Raw genomic sequence first — 25,764 nt, forward strand, 5'->3', positions numbered from 1 at the left:
AGCGCTTAGGTCATAGAGCACCAACAATGTTGCTGGTGCAAGATAATAAACAATGACGTAAGCAATGACGTCATAAGAAGGGTAAGGATGGGAATTGTCCATCAGAGCCAACCATTATAAATAGGTTGCTTAGGCAATTGTAGAAGGCATCAAACCATAGAAAGCAGGAGGCTACAAGTACTCATATGCTAGGAGAGCAAGGAGGAAGCTGCCGAGGCGATTCTATAGTTTGAAGAAGAATTCCTTTAGGAAAAACCAATTCTAAACTCCCAGGGGAGTTAGTATCTACAATCTCCCCTCTGGAGATAAAAACATCCTATGTAAAATATACTAAATAAAGGAAGTTTTTCTCTAGAAAGGTACGCCTTTATCCTAATTTCTTAGTTATGAATTATTTAGAAAGCCTAGAATTAACAGAAGAATCTGATTATTATAGATTAACTGCTTTATTAGATAATGAAAAACAGGCTGTTCTAAAAACAGAATTAAATCTCAAATCAAATGAAAATTTCAATAAACAAAATCTTTTAAAAGAAGTTTTTAATAGAAAAAAATATAATATACTATGGAAAAATTCAACTTGAAGCCCCTATAAAGATAAAATCTGCCAATGGAGAACTTGAAATAGCTCTGATAAATGATGAAGAATTGAGTAAACAGATTGAGAAAATTAAGGATCAACAAAAAAGATCTAAAATTGGATGGATTCATATTAGTACTATACAAGTCTTAATCAAATCTACATATATGAAAGGAATTAATTCACCAATAAGCTTAGCAATCTGTGATAAAAGAATTACTGATGACCCAATAGATCAAATCATTGGAATTGTTCATGGAAACTTGGCAAACGTAAATGTTAAATTCAAATGCCCATCTTGGATATGATATACCTTTATCAACTGAAAACCTTGGAAGATCTATAAGTTTGGCTTATAAATTTCATAGAAAGAATCTAATGGAACAAGACCATGAACCTTTTTCAATTACATATGCAATAAATTATGCTTTAACAAACAGCCATCATAGTATAATATTTAAAAACAGAGAAAGGATTTATGTTGATGAATTATTTCAGAAAATTGTAAAAACAGAAATACCAAAATATAAAGCTATTGAAAACCCAGTTCTATTACTAAAAGAACCATCAGGAAAATTAGTTTCATCGAATTTTCAAATAAGAGAATCTAAAATTAATAGCCCTTTAAGTTTATCTAAGTTAAAAATTAAAGAAGAAAGTTCTGAAATAAAAGAACTAACAAAAAAGGTCGAAAAATTAAATGAGACCCTAAACACTAAACTATGACAATAAATAAAGAAGAAATATATGTAACTTATCAAGACAAAAAATAAGAGCTCTTTGAAAGAGAAAATCGTTTGAATTATTTACAGTTTTCTGAAATAAACCAAAGAGCATTTGAAGCCCTAAAAATAATTTATGACAAGTTAAAAAGAGAAGTTGAAGAACTAGAAAAACTAATAGAATCTCTAGAAAATAGTGATGAATCGATGATAGAGTTTGCGGAAATTTTAAATAATGAAGCATAAAAAGATTGAAAAACCAGAAAATAAAATAAGAAGAAATAGGACGAGAAAATTAAAAAGTAAAATAAAGGAGTATAAAAGGGAATTAAATAATCTTCAGATTGAAATTGAAGATCTTATAATAAAAAGGATAGAAATAAGAATAACTATAAACAAGTTGGAATTAAACTTAAAAAATTTATAAATGCCTGGAAAACCATATTACGACTTAAAAGAATTAAAGCTGCTGAAAGAAAAAATGGAGAATGAAATTGAAAAATTAAACAGATATTTAGAAACAAGAGAAAGTGTAGAAATAAAAGAAGTAATTAAGGATTTGAGAAATTATATTAAAGAAAAAGACAAACAGATAAAAGATTTTATATACAGTAATCCATGCAAAAAAGAATATTATAAACTAAAACAAGATTAAAAAATTATAAATATACATCAAAGTAGTAGAAATGGTCAATACTATAGAATTTACAAATTATTTTTATTCAAAGTTCAAAATTTGGTATCAGAACCAAATTAACGATTAAGGGTAACACTTTCTCTTTAAGCAACATTTTTAGTGATACGATTTAAAAAAAAAAAAAAAAAAAAAGAAGACCAAATGTCCACAATTAATTGAAAAATTTTTTTGTAGTCACCATAGGTACAATAAAACAATAGGTACCATAGAAGGCACCTAAATAGAACGTGTGTTTTCGAGTTTCAAACGCTCACATAAATATAATCCTTCAACTTCTTAACTTATACGGTAATCATAAACTATAGAGATAAGTATATAGTTCTTTTTTATTTGGTATTTTAATTCTTCGATATAGATCCAATAAAAATCTAACAACTGTTTGGAATTTAAAAACTACCTTCGAACTTCACATCAAGAGGTAAAAGCTCGAGCATGTGTTGGTTTTAAGGTGACCCATCAAACAAGTTTTTTAGACATTTGGATTGAAGGAGATAATTTAAAAGTAATTCAATCTTTGAATACTTCATAATAACTATGATAATTATTTTGGAACCATCATCTGAAATTATAAAGTTCTTTTGCATCAGTTTAGAACTACTCAGATATCTCATGTAAAGAGGCAAGGAAATTCAGTTGAACACACTAACACATTTAACATTTGCCATTCCGACTACAGCGTAGATAGAAGAGGCAGAATATATTTGTACTTTGGCCCATTTAGATATTTTGGCTCCTGCGTCTTAATACTAAATTCTCCCTTTAAAAAGGTTTATTGAGAAACTAACTAGAAGAGTTAGCTATTTAAATCTAGTTATGTAGACCTGGCAGAGGGAGGAGAAAGAGCACAAATAAATGAAGAATAACAAACAAATAAAGAGAGAGTAAAGAAACGTGAAACTAAAAATTTTGTTTTAAGACGACTCTGTCTAGAAAGGCCGAAATGTTAGGATACTTACGCCGTTACGCTGTTGAATTTGAATCTCCTAATAATTTAAGAAAAATAATAATGTCATTTAATTATTTAAATATCTTTCTTTAGGCAATCTATTTAGTGTTTACATATCTTATCAACTAAAATATTTCATAATAGTTTTTAATTTCCTTTTATATAACAACGAATATACAAAATATATAAACATTAAAGATACTTATACATATCCAATTATCACTAAGCTTAAATATTTTTAATTTATTATATGCTGTTATAAATAAATTATGTTTTAAATTAACTACGTGTACACAAAAAATAAATATCAAATTAATTATTTATATAAAATATATATTACAAATAAATCAAACAATATATATACTTATATAAAATTAAGATATTGCTATATATATGTAATATAAATATTGTTTTATTTTTAAAAAGGTTATATATTAAATTTAGTATATATTACATATTTATAACCTTTTTAAAAATAAAACTATTTAAAAAAAACTATCAAATCTTTTAGTAACGTAAAATTAGATCAAATTTAACGAAATAATTTAATTAGAATGTGTCCTTAGATCGAGCATATTATAAATTATTATTACTGACAAAAGGTTTTAAAATTTTTTATTTAAATAAATAAAACAAATATATTAACAACTTAAAATTTTTTAATACTTTTTTATAAAAAAATTTTAATTTATAATTTTAACATGTATTATTAAATGGGCTATGCTACATATCTAAGTATTTTTTTCATTCAAATTTTATCCAAGTAGGTCCAACACCAACAAAAACCACTCTCATTAAAAGGGCGTTATTACACGCGCTTTATCTTCTTCTCCTCCCCGACGCTTCTTCTTCTTTTTTTTTCTCCCCTACGCAACTTCTTTCAAATACACACTTCTTCTTCTTCTTCTTTCAAATACACGCATACATTATCTTCTTCTTCTTTCAAATTCATGTATACCTCCTTCTCCTCCTCCTCCTTCTTCGCGCACGCAGATTCTTCTTCTCGTCCTCCTCCTCCTTTTCTTCTTCTTCTTCTCTTATTTCGTTATCGTCATCACCAACAACACCAGCATTTTGCTAATGGATTATTTTTTCAATATCATATTGAATGGAATGCAATAGCTAAATTGAATTGAATTGAATTGAATTGACGTAGATGTTCTGAATCTGAATTGAATTGAATTGATAATCTCTAAATTGTAGACAGAGGTGTTTCGAATTTGATTTTATATAATGGATTATGTTTCGTTTATTCAGTACTGATCCGTCACCTTATAACTCAATCTTTATTATGCATTATGAGTTATAACTCGGTGTTAACTATCATTCATTCTTTTGCTTGTAACTGACACCTTCATTACCGACTTAATGACCATCATTTCTATCTTAATGACCAAACGGTCATAACATCAATTCTATTCATCAATTTTATACCTATAAAAAGAACCTTCTATATCTAATCTCAATAATACATTCTATATTCATAGAATTATTATAAACACAATATAACACATGATAACTTTCATTTCATGTCTTACATTCTATATTCATAGAATTATTATATACCTCTTAAATACTTACTGACTTGAGCGTCGGAGTGTCTTTTGCAGGTACCCACCCCTTGTTCTCTTCTTGCCGACGTATAACTCATCCCGACGAGAAGCTTGAAGACATTCATCGACGGACGAGCTATACACCGGCCAAACTCAGCAAGAACAATTGGTGCCGTCTGTGGGGATGAGTAAAATAATTCTCACTCCCCTTAGGTTCATAAAACTTGATTTACATTCAAATTTTTGAACCAATCTTAACAATCTTTTTTAAGATTTTATTTAATACCTCTTATCAAATTTTAATCTATCGTAACTTTTTATAAAGTATTTACTTTATACATTCAAATTGCTTCATTTTTACGTATTATAATATTTCACATCTCATAATCGATTAATGAACCAATCCGAGAATAAACTCGGCTTTCAATCAATCCGAAACGAACTCAGTTTTCAATCAATCCGAGCACAAATTCACTTATCAAATTTGCTTTTTTTTTTTTAAAGTTCTCTATTTACACAAGTAAAATTATATATTTTATTTAACATACTTTTACATTTATATTTTGAGTAACTAATACTTACTGATTTATTAGTTATATTCAAAACTCAATATATGTTCTATACAATAATGACATATAACAACCATATCAATTGCATTTTTATTTCTTATGTATTATATTCTTACTGCTTAATGATTTCATTTATACAATTAAATGACAGTAATGATGAGTTTAAATATTAAAATTGGATTCCATCAAAAATTAATTATATATCAATTGTATATAACTGTTACACTATTTATTTTATACTATTAAATTTTATGTTATTATTTGTTTAATGTAGAAAATTAAACAGGCAATTTACTATTATTACACGAGGAATATCCCTCGTCATACTGTAACTGCTAGAAACATTATACTAAATGTATAATTCATCAGTAACTGTTATTTTACTGCTTTATTATCAAATTAAAGCATGTCCTACAAAACAAAATTCAGATATTCACATTTAGCATGTATGACATTCATATATATCGTCTTCTTCTCTATAATTATCAACTTTTAAGGTATATTTTTTTTACTTTGAACTATTTTACTTTTACAATATATATTACTCAATATATGTTACGACTTTATACCTATTCATTTTCTCAATTTATGTTATTTATGTCAGACCTTCACTGTAAATTGTAAATATTCAATAACTAATTGCTTTGAGAGAGAAATTTATCAATAAGTTGTTGTGGGTCGGAAAAATTTCCAAGACAATTAACCATTATATCCTCGGATCATATAATCGATTCCGTCAATGGATATCTATCTCTGAACTTTTCAGTTCATATACAATCAAATGCTAAAATTGTTCTTAAGCGGAAAAGTATCCCCCACACAACTATCTTGATTGAATGACTCTTATCACTCAATTATTTTTTGAATAAGTGCCGACATAATAACCCGACTAAGCTTGAGGGCTCACTATATCATTATTCACTCATCTTTTAATCGAGTTATAACTCATTTTATTTTCTAAGCTTAGCCTGGATCATATGATCGGCGGACAAAGCTTGGGGGCTGTGATCCGTCACCTTATAACTCAGTCTTTATTATGCATTATGAGTTATAACTCGGTGTTAACTATCATTCATTCTTTTGCTTGTAACTGACACCTTCATTACCGACTTAATGACCATCATTTCTATCTTAATGACCAAACGGTCATAACATCAATTCTATTCATCAATTTTATGCCTATAAAAAGAACCTTCTATATCTAATCTCAATAATACATTCTATATTCATAGAATTATTATAAACACAATATAACACATGATAGCTTTCATTTCATGTCTTACATTCTATATTCATAGAATTATTATATACCTCTTAAACACTTACTGACTTGAACGTCGGAGTGTCTTTTGCAGGTACCCACCCCTTGTTCTCTCCTTGCCGACGTATAACTCATCCCGACGAGAAGCTTGAAGACATTCATCGACGGACGAGCTATACACCGGCCAAACTCAGCAAGAACAAGTACTATACAATTGTTTCACCATGAATACGTATTCGGTTCGTTATGTAGAAAACTGTTAGAATTTGATTTTATATAATGGATTATGTTTCGTTCGTTCAGTACTATATAATTGTTTCATTATGGGTACGTGTTCGGTTCATTATGCAGAAAACTATTTGAATTTGATTTTATATAATGGATTATGTTTCATTCATTTAGTACTATATAATTATTTCACCATGAGTACGTGTTCTGTTCATTATGCAGAAACCTGTTTAAATTTGATTTTATTATAATGGATTATGTTTTGTTCATTCAGTACTATACAATTGTTTTACCATGAGTACGTGTTTGGTTCATTATGCAAAAAGCTGTTCGAATTTGAATTTATATAATGGATAGTGTTACATTCATTTAGTACTATACAATTGTTTCACCATAATAACATGTTCGGTTCATTTCTCTCATGCACAATTCAAAACTCTTCCTCCTTACCTTCTACTGCTTCTTCACCAGGAAGAGAAGGAAAAAAAGACAAAAAAAAGTAGTAACAACAACAAAAGAATGATGATAAAGAGAAAATACGTGAAGAAAAAGGAATGTGAAAAAGAAGGAAGAGAATAAGGAGGAGGAGGAACGTGAGGAAGAAGGCAAAAAAGAAGAAAGCGCTCCGTACGCTAAACGAGAGTGAAGAAGCGCGGGAGAAGAAGAAGAAGCGAGATAGAGAAGAGAAGAAGAAGAAGAGAAGAAGAAAGTAGAAAAAATGTGTGACCTAAAATTATTTGGACGAACTTAGATGCCAAAATTGCTTGAATGTGAAAAATATTTCTTGTTTTGTTAAATAACAAGTTAGTTAAATAATAATTAAAAAAAGTAAACATAATATCTGAAAAATAACTATAATAAACTAAAAATCAAGCTCAGATCAATTAATTATATTACATGTGACTAGTGCAATCTATTTCCATTCCTACTTACACTTACATACCTTGATTTCATTTGAAAAAATTTTCTAAAAATCAATAATTTTAATTCTAGCCACTGCTTTTAATTTAGTCAGGTTTGAAATCAGACCTTTAGCACACACATAGTATTATATTTTTAGTTAATATTTTTAAATATTATTAATTAATTATTGAAAAAAATAAATAAATTATGTTGGTCATATAATATTATTCTATATAATTTATTTCCATCCCTACTTACACTTTTACGGGCGTTTATTTTCTATTTGTTTTAATTCTCCTTTATTTGTTATGTTCACAAAAAGAAAATAGCCTTAAGTTTAAACTTTAGAAGAAACAAAATTTACTTTTATTAAAACAGAAAACAAAACAAAATATGAGTTAAAGAAATAAAAAATAACAAAAGCAAGTACCAAAAGCAACAAAATCACTTATGATAATTGATGACGTGTTAGATGCAATATGGCATGTCAGGAGCACAGCCACTTAGCGTAGAAAATCCAAATTGAAACACCGTCGCAATCTGTTTCTCACCTGCAACGCGTTTGTCCCACACGACTTCTCAGAAACTTCCAATCTATACTTCCATCCCATTAAGGAATCTTAGCCACGCTTTGCTCCCCAATCTATAAATATGCATATGATTTGATTCCACTTATTACATTGTCATTTACAAATTACAATCACTTCGCCTTTATTGTTTGTTTGCATTTGAAAGACAGCATCAACTTCGATCAATTCATCATCATCACCACCATGAGTCACTTCAACAATCAGCACGAAGCACCTGGTTAGTTTTTCTTCTTGTCTCTCTCAACAGAAAACTGCCTCAAAAACTCTCGTCTTTAATTTCTATTTTCGTAGTGTATACCAAATTCTGGAAACCAGACAGTATTTAAAAGTTTAATTAAGATTGTATTGAATATAATAAAATAATTTGAACTAATTTTCTGATTAAAAAACAGAGTGGCTCAATTCGTACATCTATTTTATGCTAGTTTTATTGATTTATTTATCAGTATCATATCCGCCAAGAATTAAATAACATAGTTACATAATTGAATTTGATGCAGCAGTATCATATCCGCCAACAATGAGTGCGTACCCTCCTCCACCAGCAGCATCATATGTTAGTGCTCCACCACCAATGGGTTACCCTTCAAAGGATGGTCCTCCAGCTGCAGGGTACCCCCAGCAGAGTGTTCCACAACACACCACAACCAAGGGTGATGGCTTCTGGAAGGGTTGGTAAGTTCAACAAAATCACTTCACCTATTTATTTATTTATTTATTATTGTTAAGATATATCATATATAAGGAAATCAGATTATTTGGAATGAATTTTTCAATTAATATCTTTTCTTTAATTTTTTTTAATCTTTGCTTATTACTACTTCATTGGCTAATAATTATTGACTAAAAAAACTTTTGTTTATAATAAAAATTTAATATATATCACACTGAATTAATACAAAAATTATTAAGATATATACGTAATCAATTTATAATTACTGGTTCTTGACCTTCTATTATTTTTTTTTTTTTGTTATTACAGTTGTGCTGCTCTATGTTGCTGTTGTGCCCTGGATATCTGCTTTTGATTGGGTCACTCCATAGATTTGTGCATGCTAATCATTGTTTTTCACATGCTTCCTTCTTCCTTTTGTATAATTCTTTGTAGTTTATAGAACAATAATAAGGATCTTCATTCACTTGGGTATGTTTTCTTTTTCTTTTTTCTTTCGCTGTTTTATATGGATCGGAAGCCTTGTACCATGAGATTTTTTTTATTATGATATATTAGTCATTATTTCCTAATTCGAATAGTTTTTATTTCCTAATTTAATTCCCTATTTCTTACAACTGTCAGAGAAATGTATTGATCATTATCGGCACTTCGGCAGTTATTTCGTACCCAACTTAATTTAGTCATTATCGTAAGTCAATTGAAATTTAGATAACTTATTTAAATTTAAAGGAAAAAGAAAATTATTATGTAATCCATTTATCGCTTAGTGAATGCTATGGTGCCTAAAAAATAGTGTCTATTTACTAAAAAAGATTAAAAATTATTATTTAATTTAAAAAATATAAAAATAAATAATTTTTAAAAAATTAAAATTTATTATAAAAAATTTAGACAAAAATTCATAACTATAAAATTAGCTTTTGAATTGTAAACATGAAACATCATTACATCATATATAAATTTTTAAATAAAAAGGAACTTGAGAAACTCGACAGAGATAGCAAATGTGCCGTTAACATCAAATAACTCAATACATGCAGATATATAAATTTTAAAATTTTATAGGATACGAAAATACGATATATATATATATATATAAAATATAAAATATTTTAAAAAAAATTATAATAATATTATATTATTTTATTGATATTAAAATATAAAATAATTTTTAAAATTTTAATATTTTTTTTTAATTATATAAAATATTTAAAATATTTTTATTTTAATAAATAATAATATATATTATTTTTAAATTTATTTCAAGAATACATATTAAGAATAAAGCTAAATACGCTGACACGTAATGATATTTAAGTGTGTTTAAGTGTGTTCGACAAAATTTTTTTGTTTTTTTATTAAGATACAGTTATACATAGTGTAAGAATCGAAAATAATTAACTGGTTAATTAACGTAAAATAATAATAAATTAATTGTCCAAATAATAGGTCAAACATTTAGAAGTCTTAATTTTAAAAATTAGATGTGAGATTTGAATTCAGTAGAATTTTTTGAGTTGGAAAATGTAATTTTCTGTGGAAAATTATGTAAAAATGCATACTGATAAATTAGCTGGCACTGTCGGCTTAAGTTTATTTGGTACTGCGTGAGAGTAATAAAAACTATAAAAAAATTTGGAAAAATAATTAAAGTTAAAAATCGAGCGCTAATTCTAAAGGTTTGTCCCAAAATTCGGCCAAACAGGCCAAAAACACTAATGCATTAGATAAGACCCAAATTGAACCCAAGCCCAACATATATAATCTTAATTATTAAGCATTTCAGCTCATTCCATGTGTAATACCCTACCACATAAAGCTTTACGCTTAAGCCGTAAACTAGAGGTGGTGTGGTATTATTACCTCTAAAATAAAAAGAGAGTAATATACGAGGAGCCTTGGAAAACAGGTAAAATAAAATCGCAAAATAAAAAAAGCACAACGCTCAGGAAACGAGATTAGTTGCGTGCTAAAAAACCTAAGGTTTACAAGTGTTCCGAGAGTTACCTGAAACTGTAGGTCGATTTCGGACGAGATCTTTTGTACTGGTCGGCGCTGTTGTGTCCGACTTGATGATGGTGGCTGGAGCCGCCGTGTCTGACTTGTTGGACTTGGTGGTGGTGCTGATCCTTCGTCACCGGAGGGTGGTGGTACTTGCAAGGTACTCCGATGCTTAAGTTAGCAAGGGTATTGTTCATGCCCCGGGTCGAGCTGTACGACCCGGGCTGATTGACGATAAGTCGACCGACCTGTTCAGACTGGGACTACCCGACCTCTTTATGAAAGAGGTCGGCCAAACTGCTACAGATGCCTAAGAAGGCCCAACAGAGAAACACGACCCAAATCTAAAGGCAGCCTAAAGCCTAGAATGATGAAGGCGGTTCCCTTAAAGATAAGATGACTTCACTCAAAGATAAGATAAGATAACTATCTTATCTTAAGGGAAGATCATTCCACACCATTATAAATACACTGGAGCACCTATGTATAACTCATACTCTGATTCTACTAAAAACCTGCTTAATACCCTTGCTAACTTAAGCATCGGAGTCCCTTGCAGGTACCACCACCCTCCGGTGACGAAGGATCAGCACAACCACCGAATCCAACAAGTCGGACACAACTGCACCGACCAGCACAAAAGATTTCGTCCGAGATTGACCTTCAGTTTCAGGTAACCCTCGGAACATTGGCGCCGTTGCCGGGAATCCTGGAAGTCATCCCATCATCATGGCGGACAACCTTGACAATAACCACAACTCAAATTTAGAAAATAGAACGCCGCAGAAGGACGCATACACTACACCAAAGGAAACGTCTCAACCAAACGGAGACAAGAACTCACCAAACACACAAATTCTGGAGGCACTTCAAGCTCAACAAGATCGTCTCAAACAACTCGAAAAGGAGGCTGAGCACCATCTTTTTCTGTCTCGTTTTTCTCACAAAAATATCGCAACAATGGCCAGTAACAATGTATACATAGTTGTGTGTGTTTATCCCAATTGTCGTATGAGAAATGGCGACAATGGGGTGACATTTGAGTGTGAAAATTCGATACTATTGGATAGTCAGCGTGTAAGTACGTTGTCGGAGTTCAAGAGTTTGATATTGAGCAACCTCGATGGTACAAAAGCCAAAGAGGTCGGAAGGGTGGAGTATAGGTTGCTAGCACCATGGGTAATGGAGTTTTCTGGTTTCGACTATTTCAGCTTCTAGGGGACGAGCATGTTTGACTCATGTTCAACATCTATGGGAGGATAATGGCAGAACAGGTGATGGAGCTGTCCGTCGAGGTTGGAGATGTTCGTCGTGGTGGTTCTATACACTCGACCTATGTCCAAGACGACTGACCTCTTGCACCACCACCGATCCATCTCGCCATTCCAGTTGACGAGGCAGAGGAGGGCGACGAGGAGTCAAATGAAGAATATGTGGTAGATAGTGCCGACAGTGAGTCTTCCGAAGGGGGTGATGAGGAGGAGTTTGTACCCGAGACGCCCGCCCAAACTGTGGCGCGCCATGTCTTGCCTCCACCTCACCCAATTTCGACACTATCGACAGTGCCAAGTCACTATCATAGTCTGGATCTGGACGCCATGCATGAGAAGACACCATTTTCTGACACGGGGGAAGAGGATTACAACCTAGACGGTGGGGTGGAGTTTTAGGTCGGCCACAAGTTCAAACCCGACGAGGCAGGGCCCTCTCCCTCCTAACCGGCCCGCCTGGTCGACGCTCTCTAGCGCCTCTGTCCCTCCTAGCAGGTCGCCGAGTATCCTCCCTGCACTCAACTCGCACGTCTATGCCGATTCGGCACGCCCCAGGGAAGGTGGAGATCGTCCCTAGGCTGGCTAGCAGTGGGCTGTATGTTGGGGGGCAACTCCACGAGTCTCAGATCCTCCAAAACCTCCTGACCCGACAGATGCCTAATACGACAAGCCCCACGCCACCAATTATAGTTCTCTTGGGTCAGCCTGGTGTCAAATGAATGATGTATGGAGATCCTACGACCGGGATCAAATCGCTTGCGCCAACCATCGTACCGATCTGCATGTCGATCTGGCCACCAGACATCCTCACCATGGACGATAAGAACCTATAAGAAAAAATAGGAAGTGTATAATCTACTGTCACATAGTGACACACACGTCATAATTTGAATAACTGACATCTAAACTTAGATAAGCAATGATAAATAAGACATCATTTATACCTGTCAAGGTTCATTGGAGTGCCAGGCACCTACTGCTCTCCATTGAACTGCCGTTTCACTCGATCAACCTGGTAAAACAGCACAATGTTGAAACATACCATGGGGACGGCTGACAACCATGTCCCCCACTCCTCCTCCTCAAGGAACCAAGGAGGGCAGAGAGCCTGCATAGTAGGGTCATCGTACATTCTTCATGCAAACTAAAAAAAACCATAATAGACATAATAGTCAGCCACCCAAAAACAAGACAACATTAAGAAATAAAATGAATATGTGGTGGTGGTAAACATGGATCTAACCTCATCGAATCATAATCGGTCGATCGAAACTCTCAAATGCAGGACCCTGGCCTCATGTTGATCCCTGCTCTGCTGCTGCAATCCAACCAACCTGCCACCAACTAAGAGAATATAAACAGTTTGTTAAGTAACAGGTGGTAAGAAGTTACAAATTAATTTAACTAAATACAGAAATAAACATTTGTTACATCGCAGCCATAGGATACTAGTAGATCCCTCTGGTGGACATCACTGAGAAAATCTTTGGTAGATCCAGGACATCAACAACGGAGTGCAACCGGCGATGTCCGTGACACCCCACTGTGCCGCCGAACACAGTGACTGGTACGTCCAGACCAGCACGACTGAGCCCCAAGACAACGCCCGACACTGCCCAAAGTCCCGGAGAAGAGGGAGCCAACAGCACGTGGACTAAGTTGTTTGACTTGTCCATCATCAGATATCCTCCGATCAGTAACAAAATGTAGCACCTGGCGTACTGTTGGAGGGTCTCCGGGTTGTCTGTAGGGGGCATCTGGTGGACACGATCCTGCAGCCAAACGAACTTGAGCGTGAACGACTCCTTCCTCTGCGTCGCCTGCTGTGGAGTCACCGGAGGCCTGGCACGATGTAGCTGCTCCACTAACGCCCACGTCTCCGTGTGGTACCACTTATCGAAGTCACGGAGGCACCCCCAACTGGGGCCCTGTGTGCGCGTAGCCCTAGGTGGTACGCCACGTCCTGCAGGGTGATACTGACTTCACCCCACAGAAGATGAAACGTGTGCGTCCTCGGACGCCATCTCTCTACGAATACCGAAATCAAGTTATTGTCAAAAGTAAATACCCTGAGGGGCACCGTGTCGCCGAATCCAGTCTCAACCAGATACGAAACGATGGCGTCCAATGGAGGAAGGGTATGACTCACTCACCGGGGTATTAGAAGGCGAGGCCTCTAAAGAATAAAAAAAAAATTTAGCCTTATATGAAAATAATTTTAAATTTTTTGTTTATTGAATTCTTACACTTTTTTATAGTCTTGTAATTAGATCAATTTAATATGATATACAAAACATTAAAGTTACATAAATATTTCTTCTAACTTACAACTACTTCTACTTAAGAACATATTTCTATGTTTCTAACTTACACATATTTATAAGTTACATATTACATACTAAACAAAACCTAACTAGAACGCTATAAGTAGTAACAACCTAGAACAAGTAAAACAGAGTTGCAAACTAATAATTATATCGTAACAATCTTTCACAAGTAAATAGAGTTCTAAATTTCTACTAGAGACCTACTGCTAAAGCTAGAAACTATGTTGTAGTTCTTCGCGACTACCCTAACCATGGCCACATACAAAAAAATTTTTCATATGGGATTACTCAGAATTAAACAAAACAAAATTAACCTCAAAGTCGGCTACCCTAACGTAATACGACGTCTTGTTTAACCTGTAGATGTCTCCGTCGTTCCCCGCCTGGCGTGCCATCGTAGTATCAGTTGATAATATGGTCAGAAAGGGATAATATAGAGGAGAAAGTGGTTGACAAGGTCAAACTCGGCCAGAAACAGGCTGTGAACGACATATACTTATAGGCGTCGACAGGCCTTAGTGTAAACGAGATATACACGTGTCAAGTTAACGTGTCTTATCTCACACTGTAAACGAGATACGTGCAAATTATCTCGTTTACAGAGTAAACGAGATAAAATAGGAGTATTTATTTAGATAAATATTTTTAAATTATTTATTTCAATAATTATTATAATTATTTTATTTATTAAAATAAAAAATCCGGTTGGTGGTGGTTTTATTTTGAAATAGACGTTCAATAATTGAAAATGAAAATAATATCGGGATCCTTTTCTCATCTATCTCTTCCGCGCTCTGCTTCGAAAAAATCTCTCTTACAGTTTTCACCACACAATGCTACCCTGCGCCACGTTCTCAGTTGCGGGAACCACCACCGGAGTTCCGACAATATTCTCCAGCGAGTTCCGGCAGCTAGGTTACCACGCTGAAACGGTGCGCTCTCGGAAACTCAGGATTCACTTCAGCTGCTCTTGCCGCGCAAAGGAGCGACCTTCGCAACGGTTCTTGAAGTTGAATTCGAAGAGAAGGAGCACGCTTTTGACCTTTGCCTTCGGTAAAGAAGCTGAAGACAGCTTCTTCTCGGTACGGTGTCGTTTCTCACGTTTCATGCCTACTCTATTTTCTTACTTCCTTTTTTCTCTTTCTTTTTTTGCTATTTTGTTGAGAATATTTTGAAATCTAATGGAAAATAAGTACTGCACCTTTTCTAAAATCTTTTCGTATCTTGTGATTTTTATTTTGGCGCTGGTTTTATATGAGATTGAATGCTAGTAAAATGCGGAAGAAGAGAATTAATTCAATGTGGCATATACGAGAGTGTGTTGAGCTGGAATGAATAGAGAAGTTAGAAACTTTTTGGTTTTCAGAATATAACGTACATGAATATGGATTGCTAGAATATAGTCTTATAAGATGTTCAATATTTACGAAACTTACTAGTATATATAATCTACATGATAGGTGATTATAATTGACGGTTAGATCAGTAAAAATTAAATTTTATGGAGAAATACGAGGGGTTGTAACTTTAGTTAAATCAACACTAATTTAATGGCCACTTTAATTTCTTAAGAAAATCCTTCTCTCATTCACTTTTTCACAATGATTCATGTTTTAGATTTTATTGTATGTCTAAATATGGAGAATTTGTAAATTGTTGTGCCTTGCAAATGAATGAATGATGATGCAGGTAACACGAAAGACAAATTTTGCAGGATGTAGGTGAAGATACAGATGAGATGTATGATGAATTGTTTAAAAATTATGGAAAAGTGGTATTTAAGAGGAAAGATCAAAAGCCTGCTACTGCAGAGGTTGATGATGATGCCGAAAGCCTATCGTGTAAGCCTCAAAAGCAGGATATTAAACTTGCAACTTTGTTTTTATATGCAATCTATCAATTTTAGTGGCGTGTGTCTTGTATCAGGTTTCTTCTTGAATTTTATCACCATCATCTGTCAGATTATCTGAAATATGAAAATTAGTGAATTGCACGTAAAGACTTCTGTAGAGGAATTTAATCACTGAAAAAATCACTGCTTAAAGCTGCTATCTGCTGGTTCCAGAAAATGCCATTTACTTCCAGACCCAATCTGGGTCAGTAGCAAATGTTTTCAGGAATGGCCTCCAGAGTAGTTTTATAAGAACAAATGCTATTACAATTTTTCCCAACAACCAGAATTGTGTGCCTCACAGACGGTGGGACAAAATGATAAAATGAGAAGCATACTAAAATAATTCATTCCTGAAGTTTACATGTAGGTTTATTACTACAAGAAAGCCTTTGCTCACTAAATAGGGTTGGGTACATACATCATCTAACATCATTGTGACTCATCTATTTTCAGTCATGTCAGGGCATAACAAGCTACTAAAATCTGAGTACTTTTGAAGTGATTTTTTCTCTACTTCTACTTATAGGCTATGAAACATCTAATGTACTTTTTGCCTCCCACCACATACCTAGTCATGTATTCTCAACTTCTGGTCATGCCTCTGTCAATCTCCCATCTTTGCATTCTATAGTGGTGAATCCTCTGCTGAAGATCTATGTAGATATGCCTTCTCCTTTGAGATAATTTATCCTTGGAACTTTATCATTGTTTCTTTTTATTATTCTATTTCCTATAGATGCAGTACCCTGTAATTCTCCCTTTTATGGTTTAGGCCTGAATAAAAAAGAACTCTCTAGGTTTGGCCTATGTTGTCTGTAAAATCTTTAATTTCTAATTGTGGCTAGTTTTCAAGTTTGGAAAAACTTTTTCAGTTACTTCTTGTTTATACAAATATACTCTGAAGTGAGTGGCACATGGAGAGAGAGATAGAGAGAGTGAGTGGTGAGATGATTTACAATTATATTGCTGCTTATCTGGTGCCAACTTATTATTAACTTTGACATTTGCAGTTGCTGTGGAGATGGCCAAGGTTGCAAGTGAGGTTAAGGCAGCCGATATAAAGGTTTTGTTTGTGAAGCCTCTTGTTTACTGGACTCGATTTTTTATCATAGCTACGGCATTTTCTCGTCCCCAAATTGATGCCATCGGGTATGGACTTTAATTAATCATTGATCCTTGTATCTTTACTTGGCAATGCTTAATGATTTGTCTTTTTTGCATCGTCAAAAGCAGAATGTTTATTATGCTTATGTTGCTTTTTAGGTCCAGAATTAGAGATTTAGCTGAAAAGAAATATGGAAAATTTCCGACTGGAGACTCAAAACCCAACTCATGGACCCTGTTGGACTTTGGTTAGAGTTTTCACATCTCAAAATATTCTGTTTACATTGAATTTTTTTTTTATTTTCAAAGTTTTTGTTTAAGGACACAATTACAAATTTTTGAAGAATGAAGATTATATTTGGAATTCTCTAAAAATTTCAGGGATTAACATATTAATTTAACCAAAAAGGGTACATTGTTAAAGAGTATAATCCAATATCCACCGCTTACAGTCACAGAGAACATAGCCTCAGAAAGCAGCACTATAATAAAAGCACTTGAATTCCTATCAAAAGATAAAAGCACCTCAGTTTTCTGCAGTATACTAGAGAAACTACTTGAGTTTTGATTGGACATTGCACTCAAAGATGTACCAAAGATTAGCCAGCAACCACAAAACTTCTTAAAATTGCACATTGAACTCCAACAGATGCAACAAAAATTCAATAATTTTCAACCCTCTTTGCTTTCCGAAAAAGCTCTAACATCCATCACCAACAATTCCTCCAAATTTTAACCTTTAAGATAGATACATTTTCAATAGTTCACCACTGAGTCAAACAATAAATGGTAACAAATAACAATGATCTTGCTAGTTCTTGTTTCTGCAATCTTGCAATGTATGCCAGCTTCATTTTCATCTTGATCACAGGCGATGTTGTTGTCCACATCTTTCTTCCACCTCAAAGAGCCTTCTACAACTTGGAAGAGTTCTATGGTAATGCAACACCCGTAGAGCTGCCTTTCGAGAATCAACCACCATTTCGCAATTGAGGAGACGTTGGTATACCATTAACTATAGTCATGGCCAGCTTTGAGGAGGCACAAAATCACTGCCAATTTTGGTTTGTTTACAAGATTATGGGATAAACGTTTATCAGCACAAGACTTTTTAGTGGATCATTCAATGGTGAAACGATAATAGCAATTTGTATTTGTCCACAAGTGCTTCCCCAATATGTATATTACTTGTTATCACTCCCGGAAATCAATCTGTATTGGATAGTTTTGCATAAGGGGGGTTCTAGTAACTAGAAAGCTTTTCAGACTAGATTAAATTCAATTCGTTCTGTAAATTTTTCGTGCAATTTTACTAGCTTCAAATTTTATTGAATATTGTTAATCTCTATTGTTATCACTCCCAGAAATATCTCTCTATGGCGTTCACCTGGTTATTATCAAACTAATAAAATTATCAAATTAATACTATACCTAGTAAGTATAATCCAATGCCAACTTGGTTTCATCATATTTATTAATTTACTTTCCATAAATCCGAAAAACCTAAAGGGTGTGTGTGGTTCAAGTATTATTTTGTTACAAAGATTCTATTCCCATGAGAATTAAAGATACCCAAAGAGATGGTGGAAATTAAAATGATGGTATTTTGATTCCGGAAATCAAACTTGCTTAGGAATAATTTTTCAAACTTTGAACCAAATATGGAAATATGATATTCTCATCTTAAAATTTCTAGGAATTATTTATAATTCCTCCAACCACACACACCCAAACTGAAATCCTCCCCGTGTTTAAGGAGAGAAAAAAAGCTTTTAAAGACATACACGCATTGCGCATTGGCATGGCATTGCCATTTTTTTTAAGAGTGAATATTAGTCTTGGTCTTTGATAAATTTTTCGAAGAATTACAAGACTTTTAATAATAAAAAAAACTCATTTTGGTTTTTGATATTTAATTTTGTGAGATTGATTAGTCTTTCTGTTAATGATCTCTCTAGAAAGGTTAAGTACGATTTTGGACTCTAATGTAAAAGTCGAAATTTTTTTTTCCCTCGGCCTTTTTTGCTTACAAAATGATTCCAAAGGTTTAACTTAGTTTTAAAATCGTCTTTTTTACCAAATTTTTTATTTTTATTACCAAATACCCGTTAACTAAAAATATATAAAATAAAAAAAAAAGAAAAAAAAAAAGAGAAAAGGAGGAAGGGAAGGTCACACTGGGGGAGGGGTGTTTCCAGGGAAGAAGAGGGGGAAGGGGGAAGGGAAGGTGGGGAATCTCCTCGCCGCCACTGATGCTCCTCGCCACCGCTGCTCCTCGCCACCGCTGCTCCTCGCCACTGCCAAATCTCGCAATTTTCTTTCTTCTTCAGCACACACTCAAACTAACAACAAGAGAGGAGAGAGCAGAGGGAGAAAGAAAGAGAAGAGAGGAACGAAGGCGCTGAGGGAGACCGCGTCCAGCTCGCCACACCCTGCCCTCGTCGAGATTCCCAGTGCCGTTGACCACCACAACGCCCTCCTCGTCGCGATTTGCAGCTCGCCACCACTGCATCGCTGTTCTCATCGCAATTCGCGGCGTCGCCACCACTGTTGCAGCCCTTTCCACGCGATCCGCCACCACCACCGCAGCTCTCCTTCCCTCGCGATTTGCAGTTCACCGCCGCAGCCCCTCCTCCCTCACCACCGCCGCAGCACTTCTCCTCGCGATTCACAGATCACCTGCTCTCCCTCGAGGTCCTTGCAGTGGTGTTTCAATTTTTTATTCTTTTTTTCTTTAATTTTTCATATTTAAAGGAAGGTGTTTTTCTTCTGTTTATTCCATTGTTGTTGTTGTTGATGCTTCTGGTTGCTTTTGTTTATTCCTTTTTATTCAGTTGTTGTTGTTGATGCTTCTGGTTGTTTCTGCTTCTGTTTTTGCTTCTGCTTCTAGTCCTGCTTTTGTTGTTGCTCTGATTCCATTATCCATTGTTATTGTTGTTGTTGTTCTTCTGGTTGTTGTAGTTTGATTGTTGTTGATTCTGCTTCCACCTGCTTCTGTTTCTGCTTTTGCTTGTATCTTTGCGCCTCTGCTTCTAGTTGATTTTGGGAAAGAAGGGGGAAGGGTATTTTCGTCCGAAGGACGATTTTAAAACTAAATTAAACGTTCAGGACCATTTTGTAGGCAAAAAAAGACCGAGGACAAAAAAGATTTTCGCCCTCTACGTTAGGGACCAAAATCGTACTTAACCCTTTCTAGAATATACTTTTGTGATACGTTAATCACTAATATATCCTCTATTTACACAATAATTTTAGCCAATATATTTAAAAAATACATGGTTCTAAAAACAGACAGGATTTGTCGGTCGGACTGGTTTAATTACAAACCGTAGGCTATAATGGTTCCGTTCATTACTTGAAATTGCCAATAAAAAAAACCAGATATGAACCGCTGAATCGGCTGAGAACCAGCCGGTCAGACTGAACCGCCCTATTTGAACAAAACGACGCCGTTTTGCTTAAGGAAAAGAAAAAGAAATCAGAAAAGCGTGTGCGCCCCTCAGCAGTCACCCTTTCTCCAATCTCCTTCGTAGTTCCTTCGACTTCGAGTTCAGAGAGCAGAAGAAGCCCTCAACCTCAACCACCGCTGCAAGGAGGAGCCGTGTTTGCCGCCTTCCGTCGCAGTTAGGGGCTTGTCTCCTTAAGTCTTCGTGCGTCGCAGTGAAAGGCGTTCTCCAAGTCTTTGTCTGTTCGCAATCACCAGTCGCAGGCGCGCAGCTTCTTCCTCGAGCTCGGCGGCCATCGTCTGTCGCCGTCCGTCCTCCTCTGCCATCGAAGGTCAGTGCGTCAGAGTGGTTCGTACACGGTGAATTTTTTTAATATTTAATTTGTGGTATTTTTGTGTGAATAATTGATATAGGGTTGTTCTTTGCCATCTTGGGAACGCTGTTGTTCATACGAGGGTTCTACTACACAAGGATTGCATATTATGCTTACAAGGGTTACAACTTACAAGGGATTCTCTTTCTCTAACATACCTCGAGTTTAGTTTACTAATATATATGTATGTCATATTGTTAAACCATATATACTGGCCTACTTGCTACGACTGTTAGGATTTTGTTCTATCTAGCGAACCATTCTGCTCTGAAATCGTTAATTAGGACATGGATAAATAGTGATAGGTGCTGTGGATGTGGATAGGTAATTGGTGAATGTGATTGAGGAAGAACTAGAATTGTTAGTGTCAAAATTGAGAAAAGAATTAAAAGGGGAAACTATACGGTACACAGAGATAGAAAGATTGAGACGGAGAGATCGAGATTAAGAGATAGAGATCGAAATAAATTTCAGTATTTTGTTTAGTGTAAAGTGGAACACAGAAACTAAAAAAAGAATAAAATTTTAATTTAATTTATACAAAAAATAAAATTAAAATTAATTAATTGAAATGGGATATTTTAGGTATAAAATGTCATTAAAATTTTAGTCTTTGTTTTTAAAAATTTCAGTCTACTGTATCTTTATTTTTTGAAAATATTAAAATACTAAAATTTTAGAGACAAAATCAAAAATTTTAGTACCTATCTCAAAGCCAATAAATATAATACTAAATTTCATTCTCCTTTTTTATCCCATATCTCAAAACAAATGCTAGGTACTTTCATTTCATTAAGCATAATTCATTACAATACCTAATACTATTAATCCTGCCTTATTAACTTTAAGACCAAATTATACTCATTACGTTTTTCTCATAAAATACTATAATTACATTGTTTATTTATAATTTATTTATTATTTTATTATAAATTAGTTTTTTGTTAAATTTCGATTCAATCGGTTGGATCAATAACTTAAAAGTTTAAGTGGTTTGATAATTAGTCCAATTTTTAAAATTTAAAAAAAATAACAAAAAAAATTAAATTTTAACTAATTTTTAACAGATAAATTAATAATTTAATATATTATATAAGTTTATTCTATTAATATAAAAATAAAATATTAACAAAAAAACTACCTAGTCTTTCAAAAATAAAAATCAAAAAGTGAAAAAAGTATTTTTTTATTAAGAGTCGTTATCTTTTAAACTAATCGTCTCGAGTCGTTAGAATTTTTTTTTAATTATTTGCTATATCAACACAACTTTTTCATACAGGAGGCGCTGCATTTTTTATTTTTAATATTGGATTAATAATGGTTTTTTTTAAATTGTGATTTACTGTAATATTTTTTTAAAATGTGGAATGATTTAATGTACGGAGTACAAATTGGACTGTCCGATTTTTAGGTACACAAATTGGACCGTCCGATTTCTGTACTCGGACCGTCCGATTTGTGTACTCCAAATTTTTAAAATTTTTTCAACATAAATCGGTGAGTCCAATTTGTGTACCCCATAGTTTTGAAAAATACCAAAAATCACCATCTTAAAATATAACACTCATTCTACTACCATATCAAAATTTGTTAGCCGATGCGCGGTTGAAATAATTTTGTTCTCATAATTTTGATGTACATTATCTAACAAGCAATAGAATTCGTGGCAAAAATAACATTTAATTTAATTTTTCAGATTAATAATGGGCAAATTAAATTAGCAAAAATATTATATATACATATATTTTTTTACTTTTAGTATTAAAAGTGTCGACAAAAAATTTAAAAAATAAAAAATTTATCTTTTATATCATAAAAAATTATACGAAAGAAATAAAACAAAAGGTGCTGTAAATATATTATTATTAAATTAAAAATTTAATTTTGATACATTAATCATGTAAAATATTTTATATAATTCCTAAATATAAAGCAATTTTATACTAATATCAAAACTAAATTCTTGAATTAAAGACGTTGTTTGTATACCAAGAAGAGATACTGTACATTCGATCGGGCTAGTGAAAAATAATTGTCGTACCTTTTTTATTCATGGATCTGTGGATCAGCTATTGCATGTTATCATTATTATTCACTTTGCTAGTTTCTACATTATTAATATTTCACCATTGTTGGACTTAGCATATTATATGATGCCTCCAGGCACTAGACTCTAGCCAAAATAAATCAGAATGTACCAACGTAAGTTGGCACAGATGGATGAGGGTCTGTGTCCCTTAACCATCTCTCCCGGGTTCGATACTCACTGGAGGATGGGAATGGAGCTTGCTTGCTTGGGAGGGTCGCCCACTTTGTGTGCCTCTGCAGTACCCGAGGGATTAGTCATTGGGCTTCCGGCCTGATGGATACCCTGGTGCAAACCAAAAAAAAAAAAAATCAGAATGTATTTGGTGGTTCTGGTCCGGTCACTATCTTATTATAATGTAGAGTATAGAAAGGCCGCTTGGGCATCCCAAATGGCATAGCCCTTGCCCGCCCCCTTGATATTTTCAAAACAGATGTTACGTACATTAAAGAAAACTTGAAAGCACTTCATCTATCTATAAGAAACTTAAAATAAGCTACTGTATGAAACGGCTTTCGAGTTAGTGATGTTTGCATATTAATTAATTAATTAACTAATTAATAAGGACATCTTAAATTGTCGTGCAATGAGAAACTGCCTTGCGAAGCCGGCAGTATTATTGCAGCTTGCTTACACGTGGCACGTGGCAGTCAGTTATAAATATATCTAACTAGTAAACTAACCGAACCCACTCATTGCTTCTGAGGGAGCGAAAATGCGTGAGATTCTTCATATTCAGGGAGGTCAATGCGGGAACCAAATAGGATCAAAGTTTTGGGAAGTGGTGTGTGATGAGCATGGGATAGACCCTGTAGGCCACTATGTTGGAACCTCTCAACTTCAGCTTGAAAGACTTGACGTTTATTACAATGAGGCCACCAACGGCCGCTATGTGCCACGTGCCGTCCTCATGGACCTTGAGCCCGGCACCATGGACGCCATCCGGACGGGTCCTTATGGCCAGATATTCCGCCCGGACAACTTTGTCTTCGGCCAGTCTGGCGCCGGAAATAACTTCGCCAAGGGCCATTACACCGAGGGCGCGGAGCTCATTGACTCTGTCCTTGATGTTGTGAGAAAAGAGGTTGAGAATTGCGATTGCTTGCAGGGTAGGCTACTGGCGCTCTCTATCTGTATGCTTATTATGTTTACTACTCTGAAGTCTTAATTGTCCTTTTTGAATAATTATAGGGTTTCAAGTGTGTCATTCGTTGGGAGGGGGGACAGGTTCTGGAATGGGTACTCTGCTAATTTCGAAGATTAGAGAGGAATACCCGGATCGAATGATGCTTACTTTCTCGGTGTTTCCATCTCCGAAGGTGTCGGACACGGTTGTTGAGCCTTATAATGCCACACTCTCTGTTCACCAGCTGGTGGAGAATGCTGATGAGTGCATGGTCCTTGACAACGAAGCACTATACGACATATGCTTTAGGACTCTCAAGCTCACTACTCCATCTTGTAAGTATGCACATATTCTTTTCCTTTTAGGTAAAATATGATTTTATTCTTGAAAATTTTCAATTTTCTCTAGTGTTTTAAATATGTTTCAATACAAAGCTGACATCAACAACAAAGTGTAATTGAAACATATTTGAAACGTTAGGAACAAAATTTGAAACCAATTAAGTATTTAGGTTATGAAATTTTTCGAAAACTTTAGAGAGAAAATAGTTTTATTTCTTTTTCCTTACATGTTTTGATTCATTTGCACCTGCAAACAACACCAGTTGGAGATCTGAACCATTTGATATCGGCAACAATGAGTGGAGTTACTTGCTGCTTAAGATTCCCCGGTCAGCTCAACTCAGACCTCAGGAAGCTAGCTGTCAACTTGATCCCGTTTCCACGCCTTCATTTCTTTATGGTGGGCTTTGCTCCACTCACATCTCGAGGGTCACAAAACTACCGTGCACTTTCTGTCCCAGAACTCACACAACAGATGTGGGATGCCAAGAACATGATGTGTGCAGCTGATCCACGGCATGGCCGTTACTTAACAGCATCAGCAGTATTCAGAGGGAAAATGAGCACAAAGGAAGTGGATGAACAGATACTGAATGTGCAGAACAGGAACTCCTCATATTTTGTGGAGTGGATCCCCAACAATGTCAAGTCGAGCGTCTGTGATATCGCGCCCAAAGGCCTTCCCATGGCTTCCACTTTTGTTGGCAATTCAACTTCCATACAAGAGATGTTCAGGAGAGTGAGCGAGCAGTTTGCTGCCATGTTCAGAAGAAAGGCCTTCTTGCACTGGTACACTGGAGAAGGAATGGATGAGATGGAGTTCACCGAAGCGGAGAGCAACATGAACGATCTTGTTGCAGAGTATCAGCAGTACCAAGATGCCTCCCCTGAAGAAGACCAAGATGATGAAAGCTGAAAATGTACCACCAAGCACCATTAATCAATAATTTTAAGCTCTTTGGGTTCTTCAATTATTTGCTCCAGTAGTGCGATTCCACTTGTTGCTGTTTATCTTCCTAATCATAACAGTTTTTACTTCCTAATCAATGGCAGCCTCGCTTTGGTTTATT

General features: G+C 34.5%; 3 protein-coding genes and 1 long non-coding RNA gene across 5 annotated transcripts; all 4 read left to right on the forward strand.

Annotated features, from left to right (window-relative positions):
• Positions 1-8,040: 8,040 nt before the first annotated feature.
• Positions 8,041-9,294, forward strand: LOC130941529 (protein CYSTEINE-RICH TRANSMEMBRANE MODULE 1-like). 2 transcript variants are annotated; one of them, XM_057870074.1, is made up of 3 exons: positions 8,041-8,266; positions 8,553-8,724; positions 9,032-9,294. In XM_057870074.1, exons 1-3 carry the CDS (start codon positions 8,233-8,235, stop codon positions 9,075-9,077), a joined length of 252 nt encoding a protein of 83 aa, XP_057726057.1. In that variant the 5' UTR covers positions 8,041-8,232; the 3' UTR covers positions 9,078-9,294. The 2 variants fall into 2 exon arrangements, with proteins under 2 accessions (XP_057726057.1, XP_057726056.1); XM_057870073.1 differs by having other exon boundaries at positions 8,102-8,266; positions 8,550-8,724.
• A 5,767-nt stretch (positions 9,295-15,061) lies between these two features.
• On the forward strand, positions 15,062-18,697 carry LOC130941861 (protein Iojap, chloroplastic). The gene is made up of 5 exons (XM_057870485.1): positions 15,062-15,406; positions 16,039-16,165; positions 17,229-17,367; positions 17,482-17,570; positions 18,194-18,697. Exons 1-5 carry the CDS (start codon positions 15,158-15,160, stop codon positions 18,313-18,315), a joined length of 726 nt encoding a protein of 241 aa, XP_057726468.1. The 5' UTR covers positions 15,062-15,157; the 3' UTR covers positions 18,316-18,697.
• Positions 18,698-20,726: 2,029 nt separating this feature from the next.
• LOC130941658 (uncharacterized) lies at positions 20,727-21,414 on the forward strand. Its single transcript, XR_009070690.1, has 2 exons — positions 20,727-21,099; positions 21,182-21,414. It is a non-coding gene; the product is annotated as an uncharacterized LOC130941658 (long non-coding RNA).
• A 2,497-nt stretch (positions 21,415-23,911) lies between these two features.
• LOC130940848 (tubulin beta-4 chain-like) lies at positions 23,912-25,762 on the forward strand. Its single transcript, XM_057869115.1, has 3 exons — positions 23,912-24,336; positions 24,419-24,688; positions 24,958-25,762. Exons 1-3 carry the CDS (start codon positions 23,943-23,945, stop codon positions 25,608-25,610), a joined length of 1,317 nt encoding a protein of 438 aa, XP_057725098.1. The 5' UTR covers positions 23,912-23,942; the 3' UTR covers positions 25,611-25,762.
• The last annotated feature ends 2 nt before the right edge of the window (positions 25,763-25,764 follow it).

Source organism: Arachis stenosperma, chromosome 7 (genome assembly GCF_014773155.1).
Source record: "Arachis stenosperma cultivar V10309 chromosome 7, arast.V10309.gnm1.PFL2, whole genome shotgun sequence".
Taxonomy (NCBI): Eukaryota; Viridiplantae; Streptophyta; class Magnoliopsida; order Fabales; family Fabaceae; genus Arachis; species Arachis stenosperma.